The 12,281-nt window shown below is 32.7% G+C and overlaps 1 protein-coding gene across 1 annotated transcript; it reads right to left on the reverse strand.

Moving 5' to 3' along the window:
* Window positions 1–339: 339 nt before the first annotated feature.
* On the reverse strand, window positions 340–12,161 carry LOC143056132 (uncharacterized). Its single transcript, XM_076229216.1, has 10 exons — window positions 12,006–12,161; window positions 10,938–11,181; window positions 9,371–9,437; window positions 8,868–8,903; window positions 8,373–8,474; window positions 7,321–7,398; window positions 6,244–6,342; window positions 4,770–4,865; window positions 3,325–3,420; window positions 340–473 (listed from the first exon to the last, which is right to left on the reverse strand). The coding sequence occupies exons 2-10, from the start codon at window positions 11,166–11,168 to the stop codon at window positions 340–342; spliced, it is 939 nt and encodes a 312-aa protein (XP_076085331.1). The 5' UTR covers window positions 11,169–11,181; window positions 12,006–12,161.
* Window positions 12,162–12,281: the final 120 nt, after the last annotated feature.

The raw sequence follows: 12,281 nt of genomic DNA on the forward strand, positions 1-12,281 counted from the left end.
ATTTTTAATCTTAAATTGCAATTTTTTTTATCTTGTTCTCAAAATTATTTTTGTCGTCTTTACTTACAACCATCAACTTACAATACTTACGATCAACAACTGCAAGATAAAAGAAATAGTTTACACATGAAATATAGAGACATTTGATTAACTTCACGATGCATTTGGTTTTTTCAGAATAAAAAAAAAAATTGATTCGAATATTAGTGAACTCACAGAGAAAAAGGGTTATCAATTCATGACACAAAATCCATCAACCATACGAAAAATCTGTAAAAGTAAGGATAGCGAACTATTACTTTATAACATATGCGTCTTATTTAGACGAAATGCGCCGCGTTATGTATTGATATATTTTATCAACATACCAGTATTACATGTTATTCCGGTATAACCCGTATCACATGTACAAGAGAATCCGGTTTGAAGGTTTATACATTTTCCATGTCCACTGCATTGATTCGGTAAACAATCTGTTTAAAAAAAAGAGAAAATATTGAGATACTCATTCTACAAGTATACCGTTTATAAAAACGTTTACTTAAGGGTTATCATTACTCGTGTTTGCTCTTTTGAAATGGATTCAAGTATTGTATTATAATGCATATGATACATAGTTTTATCATAAGCATTTTCAGGGAAGTTTATTTCGTATCTTGCAATTTCAGTACTATAGCACTAACTACGTGAGTGTCACATTTCGAATGAGTCATTACCTACTAAAAAATTGTTAAAATAATAAAAAGAACCAATGCAATATACATTAAGAGTTTAAAACAAATCTTCAAACTGTAAACAGAATAAATGCATAACAAACCTAACAAAAAGTCTACGAGAATCTCAGTGCTACTCAATATGATTCCAATATAGGAACACTACATGTAGAAAGCAACAATATGGGATTGTTGTTGAAACAAGTTAGACATATCTAATTAAATCAATAAAAAAAAATCAACAGATTAAAAGATAAAAAAAACACCAGTATACAAAAAGTAACATAGACTTAGCAAAACTATCCCAACCAAACTCGGCGGTGATATCGTATGCTTTGGAAGGGTAAGTAGATCTTGGTATGTGGGACTCGTCGTGTTGCACATATAAGTATTAATCCAGTGATCAGTGTCATTCGTTAGGTGGTTTTCGTGGAAAACATAGAAATAAGGATATGATGGCCCGTATTTAAGTATCGCAAAGCTTCGAAACAATACCTATGTATGTACATTTAACGAGGAATTAAGAAATGATTGTAATGAAATTCCTGACCACATATAACTATTGGTAATTTGAATTTAAAATTTCACATAGACAAGGGTAAACCTAACCAGTTGGACTTATAAAACCAGGTTTAACCAACCATCATCTACATAAAATATTTGTACCAAGTCAGGAATATGACTGTTGTGTTCCGTTCATTTTGTTGCTTTTTTTTCAAATCGAGTGTATTTTTGTTAATACTTTTCCATACAGGTTGTTGATATCGGATATGTTCCTTACGTCGTAACTACAATCCCCTTCCCTTTCATGAATGTGACCTACCGAATTAGACTATTTACCGGATTTGTAATCACATAAGCAACACGACGGGTGCCACATGTGGAGCAGGATCTGCTTACCCTTCCGGAGCACCTGAGATCACCCCTAGTTTTTGGTGGGGTTCGTGTTGTTTATTCTTTAGTTTTCTATGTTATGTCATGTGTACTATTGTTTTTCTGTTTGTCTTTTTCATTTTTAGCCATGGCGTTGTCAGTTTGTTTTAGATTTATGAGTTTGACTGTCCCTTTGGTATCTTTCGTCCCTCTTTTGTAAGGATTGAACCTGAGTGAAACATTCCAATGTGAACCTTCTGTTGTCAATTAAAATATAAGCCTGGTACCTTTGATACCAATGTATACCACTAGGTCGATGCCACTGCTGGTGAACGTTCCGAGTGTATCACCAGTCAAGTAGTCAGTACTTTGTTGTTGACGTGAACATGAATTACTGTGGATTCATTTTTTACCTGGGTACCAATTTTCGTGGATTGATGAAAACTTGCATATTCGTGGATATGTAAATTCGTTGTTTTGGCAAATTTTGCATACAATCCTTTAGAAAATCTGTATTTCGTTGAACATTTAAATTCGTGGTTCCCCTGTTCCCACGAAATCCACGTAAATTGGTATCCAACGAATATTAATGAATCCACAGTATATGGTAATTTTATAAAACAAAATTGCAAAACTATGAACTAATTGAAATACTAAGTATTTATTATCCCAGGTATAGATTTACCTTTGTCGTTTTTGGCACAACGATAGGAATTGTATGTCCTCAATGCTCTTCAAATTAATACTTTTTTGGATGTTTAACTTTTTATTTATTTAAGCGTCACTGATATTTAAAACATATTATTTATAGTAGAATGGGAAACAAGTTATTGCAACTCATATGAATTCCTTTCCACTTTGATGGTGCGAGTGCTGCCATGAAGTGGCATTAGCCAGCTCTTTTATCGAAATAAAAAAGGGTGTATTTCACGTGTAAGAGATATGGCTCTCTCTTACCACGGGTCAGCCATTTATCGTTCCCTTCCGACGGACTATCATCGCGACCATACTCGCAAATGGTGTCAAGGGATAGGCAAAAATTCAGTCCCTGAAATTCTTACCCGGAGCTGGGATCGAATTAGAAAACTTTGTGTTAGTAGACTGATGTACTTACTACTACACCACGGCTAGCGTCACTAATGAGCCTTATGTAGACGAAACACGCGTCTGGTGTATCAAATTTAACGCTTGGTACCTTTGATTAATATTAACATAAACAGAGATAGTAAAGAATACTGTTTTAACAGCTTTACAAAATGAACAGTATTTTTTCCTTTTTATAAAACAATTAAGATTGTTGCTATATATTTGTAATTAGTTAAGAATGCTGACAGAGTGACAAAGATTTTATATTTTGTCATTCAAACCAAATGTGTTAAATTTGATAATTATAAGGTTGAAGATGATTAAATTGTATTCTGTTTTGTGTGAAACATGTTATGCACACCAAATTCATTCAATTAAACAAGTTATTGTTTATCCATCATCATTTGTAATTTTCCTTATTGCCCACATGGCGTTTTTTTCTTTCTTGAAAGCATATTTCATGCAACTTCTCTTCCTTTCTGACATGATATCGTATTTAATTTTTAATTTCACTAATGAAATTAAAATTGCTTGAAATCTTTTAATTTCATTATGTTTTCATTTGTTTCTTTAACGGAGAAGTAAAAGCGATGTTAACTCAAAGATAAATATTTATTACATGTATAATTCTGATATAGATTATTCCACTCACGTTCACATGGTAACCACTGGTTATTATTTGGACAGTAGCAGACTCCTTTTACGCAATATCCGCCTTTCATGCATGAAACATTATGGCAAGGATCATCTGGTCAAAGATAAATATATTCGTTTAGTTTTTGGTTATTTGCTTTAAATATTTGTTTCGTCTGTTGGTTATTTCGTTATCATATGAATGTTACAGTTAGTAAACTTCGTCCTCAGTCAACATACTTCTTTCAGTTCAGTATATCATTGTATCGACCGCACAAAAATGCTTAAATTGTATAGTATTACTTTATAAAAGGGGCGAAGGATACCAGAGGAAATCATGATAGGAAATACAAGTCCGCTAATATTGTATCAATTGGTAGATTTATACTCCGTATGCAGGCGCTGCTACATTGAAAAGAAAAGTTCCCAATGGGTAAGCTGAAATCATCTCTTTTGTCGCAAAGTTTTGTTTTTAACTGACCATCAATGTCAATTTCTAGATGTAAGTCAAGATATGGGGCAGACTAAACTGTATCTGTTGTCATCCTTATCTCTCTCTTTAAACTGATTCTAATAAAGGGGACATTGCCAATTGAAATATCCGTGTTTTAATTTTGGAACCTCTTGATGAATTTACCTTGGAATTCGGTAATTTTTCTTATACTTGTTCGTACAAATATTTGTTTTCGGTCCATAAGTGTAGTTTAAATAAGACCATTGTTTTTTTTCCGGTGAATGACCAACAACATTACTGCAAATAAAATCGAATATGCGTTCCTTTTGTCGCTAATTGTATCAAATACATGTTATTACGCAATACTGATATGAATTCTTTTAATTATATAAAAAAAAAAATTATTAAGCCTCCTACACATATTCTGATGCGCTAAACCAATAACGATGAATGATAAAGTGTCGCAAATTCAATATTGGTCGAGCCGAAATCGCGGACTTAAATTTGTTCTTTCAAAGGTTGATACTGCTAAAGATTATTTTATTGTTTCTTGTGAATTTTTTAATGCATATAGTATGCACGTATCTATGTTTTGATGTCCGTTTTGTTCACACTTGCTTTTGTCCACCATCATTTATAATTTCCCTTATTTTCTTCATGGTATATCATTCTTTAAAGTGCAAATGTCATGCACCTAGTATGCATGATATAGATACTTGGGCATTATAAATAATTGTAAATTGGAGAGATAGAGAGTTGTTATAGAGTTTCATTCATCAAGTGCGTAGTCGTTCACCATTTTATTGGCGTAGCTTATTGGGAATTATTTTATTTTACTGATATCATAACAATATTCTGAAACTATTTTATTGTATAATGCATTCATATAATCAGGTTTTTTTTTGTCACCGATTTGTTAGAACTAGATGCACCTCTCAAGACAGATAGTTCCAATATATATATATATATATATATATATATATAACTATGATATAGATTATTGTACTCACTTTCACATATCTCCCACTGATTATTAGGGTGACAATAGCAAACTCCATATAAACAATATCCTCCTCTTGTGCATGAAACACCATGACAAGGATCGTCTGATAAAACAATAATATGTTTTGGTTTAAGTTATTTTGTTTTTTGTATGTTCTTTGTTTTGTGTTTTTTTGTGTGTAAAAATATGAATATAAGTATTATTGTATGAATACCAGTATATGAAACATAGATAAAACTATATAAAAGCACTTGCATCTGCAACCATTGTATTGTATACGATAGTATGACTCATTACCAATTCATTGAGTATCCGCCTGCCATGTCATTTTATCATATAAAAACTACATTGCACAAAATCAAACAATGATAATAAATATATTATATAAATTATTTTAAGCACACAACAATCACAAACTTGAATTAAAAATCAAAATAGAATGAAATGAAAAATAAAAAAAAAGAAAATATGAATTTCATGGTCGACGGAAGATGATGTTGATCTATATCGGAACAAGTTTACATCTGATGTCTGTCATACTTCCTTAAAAGATCTTTTATAAATATGTCCGTTTGTTTTCTCAGTTTAATTGTTTCACATTTTTCATTTTGGGGTCTTTTAAATCCGACTATACACTATTCTGTTTTTTTATACAGTTGCCTATTATTACTTATACCCATTTGGAATTAGTTGGATTGTGGATAGTTTTCACATTTGCTTTTATACCACATCTTGTTCTTTATTTTTCTCTATGTATCAATTAAAAATGATTTTGGGAATTGAAACAATATGGTAAAAATTAACAAACGGATGTGCAAATCTGAATTCAGCAGGGAAACACAGAAAAAAAGTCAAATGTGTCGATATTCCTCTCCTGAATAATGGCTTATGCTCACTATATGTTTATGCGTCCATACATGCTTTGAGTATGATAAACAAGATACATTTAGTTTTGATGTCATCGATTTTCATTTTCGGAATAACAACTTATGTTTCACTTATTAAAACAAAACTCATTTGCAGATTTTGTTATATATTCATATGAGGATATATTTATAATGATAAAATATTTATTTGTTTTGGAAAGAAATCATGAACCACACCCTATCGTGATACAAAAAAAGAAAAATATTGTCCATGAAAGACGCAAGACATATGCTCGATAGTCATTTTTGTAACTTTTTTTTGGGATCAATTACTGGGATCAACCTGCCATTTTTTCTTTAAATGTGCTGTACCAAGTCAGGAAAATGGCAGTTGTTAACTTGCAGTTCGTTTTTGTGTGAGTTGCATCGTCGTTTGTTTTTTGTTACACTTCAGTGTTTCTGTTGAATCGTTGTTTTCCTATTTTAGTTGATGTGTTTAGCTAATATAGTTGATGTGTTTTGCTATTATAGTTGATGTGTTTCCCTCGGTTTTAGGTTGTGACCTGGATTTGTTTTCTCTCAATCGATTTATATCACTTTCGAACATTTACTTACAGTTTTGACACTGATCACCTGAAAATCCAGTTGTACAAGAGCAATGTCCGGCATTACAAGATCCTCCATTTTTACAAATTATACCAGCACATGTATCATCTAAAACACGATATAAACTTAGTTGATATTTATTAAAGAGAACAGATATCATGCATACAACTATAAGGTATTAAATTAGACGTTTTAACGCAACAGGAACGGTAGTGATGGACAAAAGAACAAACAAACAGAATTCAAAGATCAAGAGTGAACAAATTACACAAAATTGAAAAATATCTATACTTGCAGATAAAACATCAAATAAATGTAATGAATCATAATTCTCATCATAGTAATTATATAGTGCGGGGTTCACACATTGCCGATTATTGCTCCCGTTTGAGATCAGACAGCGATACGACACGAAAAGTGAAAAAGTCGGATTAGTATCCTCAATTATCTGGAATGTCCTATTATTGTCTGAACGCAGTCGTTTTAGTTCGTAACAGATTCCTACTGGTCGGGAAGGGTCCGAATAGTTCGGCAAAGCACCCCGACAGTTAGGTGCGTCCCGCAACATTCGGGGGAAATCAGCCGATTTTGTCTATTCGGATTACAATCGTGCCTATGTCGTGACAGATTCTGCTGTATCGGATCGAATTCCTAACAATGTTCTGTGTATTCGGGACGGTGTCCTTTGGAACGGGAATGATCTGGAGAAGTCCCGACAATAACAGAATACAATACGACTGAGACCAGACAAAGCCGTTTGCAATGCGATAGAGCGGACCGTGATAGGATTACGTTCCGACAGTACCTGATCATCCCGAGTATGTCGACAATTTTCGAACGGATAACTTCCGTCAGTGTCGGTTCACTGTCTTGTCACTATCTGATCTCTGTCGGATTACATTCGGTAGAATCGGGACGCAGTCGTGACAGACTCGGTCGAATTTTACCTGGCGAAAGATACAAATCGGATTTCCATCTACGATTCACAGGATCTTGATCAGACTTTTGACAAATGTTAATCGGGAATGGTCCTGTCAAGGACGGCAGTAAAAATCGTGAATGTGTGACCCCAGCTTAATACGTTACCTGTATTTTTTCCAAAAACACAAAATCCATACACACAAAATCCACCATTGTGACACACCTTGTTGTGACATGGATCCCCTCAAGAAAATAAAAGAAGTATAAAATATTCATATAGATATAAAATTGAAAATGGAAAAAATGGGGAATGTGTCAAAGAGACAACAACCCGACCATAGAGCAGACAACAGCCGAAGGTCACCAATAGGTCTCTAATGCAGCGAGAAACTCCCGCATCCAGATGCATTCTTCAGCTGGCCCCTAAACAAATGTGTTTACTAGTTCAGTGAAATATACATCTCTTATGCAGATGGTGAGTATTTGTTAAAGTTATAATTATGTGAGATAATGATGTTAGTTTATTTGTTTTGTGTTAATTGAACATTTTTATTAGATTGGTTCAAATGAATTAAATTGATTTCTCAGTTTGAAAATTATATTCACTTCTTTGACGTCATACAACAATAGTTGTTGTTAAGACTTTCTCGATGAAATCGCATCAAAGCAAATTGTGATTGTGTAGAAAAAGATATAGTTCACTACAATTTTCTGCATTAATCCCATTAAAAAGATTCATTATAAATGTAATAAAAACAATAACTTTAAAATTAAAACATAGGAAAACTCGTGATCACTGTAAATAATAACGCTGGCTGAATATACTAATCATGTATTTGAAAAGGCAATTTTGCAGGCAAAATGGTGATGATATTTAGTCAATCATTTTGACGACCGGACTATATACTCTTTTCGGTACACAGTTGATAATTTTCGATTTCAGTAGAGATATCAATATCTAGAGAGAAATAAACAATTGGTTCATAACCTATGCATACGAGTTTCAACTCTCCATTGTTACGATTTTCCAATAATTTCTCCATCTGATTGAATTGGAAGTTGTTCCTGTGTAATGATAATTGCTCCTTATTCCCGTTATTATGTTGATTAATACATGTAAACATAAGGAAAGCAGCAGCCGCCTGTATGTATATTTGTATATAATTATCCTTGTTATTCTATATTTGCATGAAATATTAAATTTGAATTTGACTTACATTTTCCACAATGTGGACCGTAGTACTGGGGTTTACAAACACAGTTGCCATCTTCACAATGTCCACCATGCAGACAAAATTGAGTAATACAAGCCAAACCACCTATGGATATAATATTTTGTAAGTTTTAAAAGATTTTATAAAAGGAAGCTTATCATGGACAATGTTTTATAAAAGAATGCTTACCATGAACAATATTAATGACGGTCCCCTGGTATCTTTCGTCCCTCTTTTACAGTTGGTGTCTTATTTTCAATTTTCAAACAATGTCTATGGAAGAAAGCATGTTCATAACGCCAATAGATGACTTTGCTTTGTGGGAATAGAATCATTTAAGAATATTCGACACAAAATATATGATATGAAATATTTTTCAAGTAAAATAAATGCTTTACAAAACACGAAGCTATTTTATGTAGTTCAGAATAAAAATTCAAGTTTACTACGCCCGTTATATTATGTTTAAGTTTGACAACTGCTATTATATAATCATACCATCAAGCAAAAACCTCTTCTCTTTCACATTTACACCTGCAAATGTAAAAGTAGAATACAGCTGAGGTGTGTAATTTTTCCCCACCTCTTGTTTTATCATTTGTACTGCCAATTTGTACTTTATGTATTGATGGTCAGTATCGTTGGATTAAATCAACAATTAAAACATTGAATGTTTAATACAAATATGAATGACACTGAATTTATTATAAAAGTATATGTTTTCTGATTTCATACATATGTTTGTACTTTATTTGGATTTTTTAAACTTTTTTGGATTCGAGCGTCACTGATGAGTCTTTTGTAGACGAAACGAGGCGTATAGAGTAAATACAAGTTTAATCCTGGTATCTAAGATGCGTTTATGCATGTTATATAAATAGTAGGAAAATTATCACTTTCTTTTTTTTACACTGGTTGGTAATAGACAAAACCTAAAGGCAAAAACCGAATTCTGTTAATCGACACATTTATAATTTTTTTTGCTGTTTACTTTTGCTTACCGCAACAGTTGTTTTCACAGAAGCCATCTTTTCGTCGTACCCATATTTGCGTTTTAACATCAAAGTTCTGTAAATCAAGTAAACATTTGAGTCAGGAAACTAGTTTGCATATTCTTGATTTCTTGATAACTTGCTTGCTCGATTGATAGTTGGTGTTTTGCCGCGGCTTTGAAGCGCCACTTTTGTGCTATTTCGTGACGGCAAGTTTTTATTGATGGAGGAAGCCAGAGTGCCGAGAAAACCACTGAGCTTCGATAGAAAAATTTGCAATCCTAGTCAATTAAGATTGGAGTCGAGCGCACCCGCACGAGCAGGATTCGAACTCACAGCCTCAGTGTTGACCGGCTGTGATTGCAGTAGTAGACTCTCTTAGACTACTTGGCCTCCGAAGCCCAACATGCTAACTTGAATATGGTTTTCAAAATCGTTTTATTGTCTTTCATTGTTAAGAAAAACAGACAATTTGTTCAAAACCATGTAAAAGTAAAGCGAAATGTACCAAATAGACATGAAAACTCATGAGTCGAAAAAGAGCTATCAATGCCATAATGAAAACAAAACCAAACAAAAGACGACAAATGCCAAACGACATTATGCAAACATGACAAAGAAAACCAAAGACTGAGTAACACTATCCCAACACATGAAAAACCAACCATGGGTAGTCTAAGGGAATTAAAACTTTGTCGAAAACTTTAGTGAACATTTCTGGATAAATTAGTATTTTGATTATGGAGGACACTTTTGTTAATTGTTTTATCAATATTGGTACGCGTGTTGACTTGATAATGTTTTAAATGAATATTTAAAAAATAAAACGTTTGCACACATCAGAATCGATATCGGATCAATGTGTATCTATCGTTCAGCTATCGTTACATTTGTACATTTGAAATCTTCATATCTGTATATTATGAGAAATTCTCAATTTTGTGCATATCCTATGTTCAGAATAATAAGTGTGAAAATTATGTTCTATCATTTATTTTTACTAAAAAACTAAAAACATCTTTAAAAGAATAGATCCATATTGATGTAAATACACACAGGCATTTTCGTGTCACACCGGACGTTTCCACATTCGACGAAATTTACAAAACAAAACATATCAAAAGTAAACATTTCACAGACCTATTCTTTTGGTAATTTTTTACAGCACGGGGTCGATACATACCTCAATCCAACCGTATTATTATCACAGAATTCAGTACTTTTTTATTAATACGATTAATGACATACTTCTCTGTTAAATTGATCGAGTTATAAAGAAAACTTAGGTTTCAAATCAGGTAAAGTTGACCTTACATTAATACGGCTATGAACGTTTTATTGTTATATATCTTCTTCAGTTCTAATACATCCTTCATTTTCAAACATTTCACTTTGAGCGTTCCTGATGAAGCTTATTCCAGTAAAGAGTTTGGAGGCTGTGTTTACGGAGGGTAATAAACGTACAAAATTATTAAATAAATGAATAAATAAACATATAGATACATTATTAATTAAAATGATCAAAATAGATAATTATGAATCTGCATATAATACTTCGTTACAAACTGTAACTTACCAAAGATTCCGAACTAGCACGAAGACTAATGAGATGTTCTCCGTCGACTTTCTTTATCAAACCAGTAAACATTAAATCATCTTTTACATCAGTACAATTGTGCTTCATTTCTTTCAATGTCCAATACTCTATACATTTCATTGAGTCATTGGGTAAAAACGCACATGGATAATTTTCTACCGCAGCATAACAATGTCCTAGATTGACAACAAAAATCCACAATAAAAACATTCTCTAGTTGCGTCTGTAAATAATTAAGATGAATAAAATTTGAAAATATGCAACTGTTATATTTTTTTTTCTTTCACCACTTATTTGACAAAAACAATGGATGTGCATATCATAGTGTCATGTCATATCTCTCTCTCTCTCTCTCTCTCTCTCTCTCTCTCTCTCTCTCTCTCTCTCTCTGTTAACAGTTAAGAGATCTGAGATCACCCCTAGTTTTTTGGTGGGGTTCGTGTTGCTTACTCTTTAGTTTTCTATGTTTTGTCATGTGTACTATTGTTTGTCTGTTTGTCTTTTTCATTTTTAGCCATGGCGTTGTCAGTGTATTTTCGATTATGAGTTTGATTGTCCCTTTTGGTATCTGTCGTACCTCTTTTAAGGCTGTGCTCTCTTTCAGTCAAAAAAGTTTGTACCGTTTGTGTATCGTAGATGTATAAGTATACTAATAGGCATAAAAGTGTCATGAGACTCTATCTTAATCGAACTTATTTTGATCTATTGACATAGTTTGAAAATGATTAGAATGTGATAGTGGTTCCTAATATTGACATTTGTACGTGTACAACATGACGCATATTGACATAATAAGAATTGAAAAACATTGTCAGAAAAAATATATTTTTGATAATCATTTCAACCCCCTGGCAAAGATGTTTACCAACAATTGATCTGTGCAGGTAAATTTTGATGCGGTTTTTCCCTGTGCCTAGTTTTCAAAAAGGTAGATGGCAAACGTATGCTTTTAAAAGTTATTTCAGAACATGTGAATTGATACCAATATGCTTCAATAGTTTATGTTGATTACATTTGTGTACACATAAGATGTTGAATTATACTTACATTTTATACACGTGTTCCGCAAACGCAGGTTTATATCAATGAGATGTCTCTACTATGCGATAAAAAAAACACTGTCCAAACAAGAAATCTTTCCACAAAGGTTACGATTTAGACTGAATTGTTATCTCTCCTCAAGTGCAGCAATACGTGTTAAGTGATTATACTACCTTAATCCTGAGGATTCCAACATGATATGTGTATATTAACTTAATTATTGGGGAAATCGGCAGAGATAGATATATTATTTAAAATAATGTTGCTATGTTTTAAACGTTC

Source organism: Mytilus galloprovincialis, chromosome 13 (genome assembly GCF_965363235.1).
Source record: "Mytilus galloprovincialis chromosome 13, xbMytGall1.hap1.1, whole genome shotgun sequence".
Classification (NCBI taxonomy): domain Eukaryota; kingdom Metazoa; phylum Mollusca; class Bivalvia; order Mytilida; family Mytilidae; genus Mytilus; species Mytilus galloprovincialis.

Coding starts and splice junctions, on each gene's coding strand:
- LOC143056132 (XM_076229216.1), bottom strand. CDS start 11,168: ATGTTTTTATTGTGGATTTTTGTTGTCAATCTAGGACATTGTTATGCT. Junction 9,438..10,937: donor GTGCTAGTTCGGAATCTTTG/GTAAGTTACAGT, acceptor CTTGATTTACAG/AACTTTGATGTTAAAACGCA. Junction 8,904..9,370: donor CTGTGAAAACAACTGTTGCG/GTAAGCAAAAGT, acceptor TTACATTTGCAG/GTGTAAATGTGAAAGAGAAG.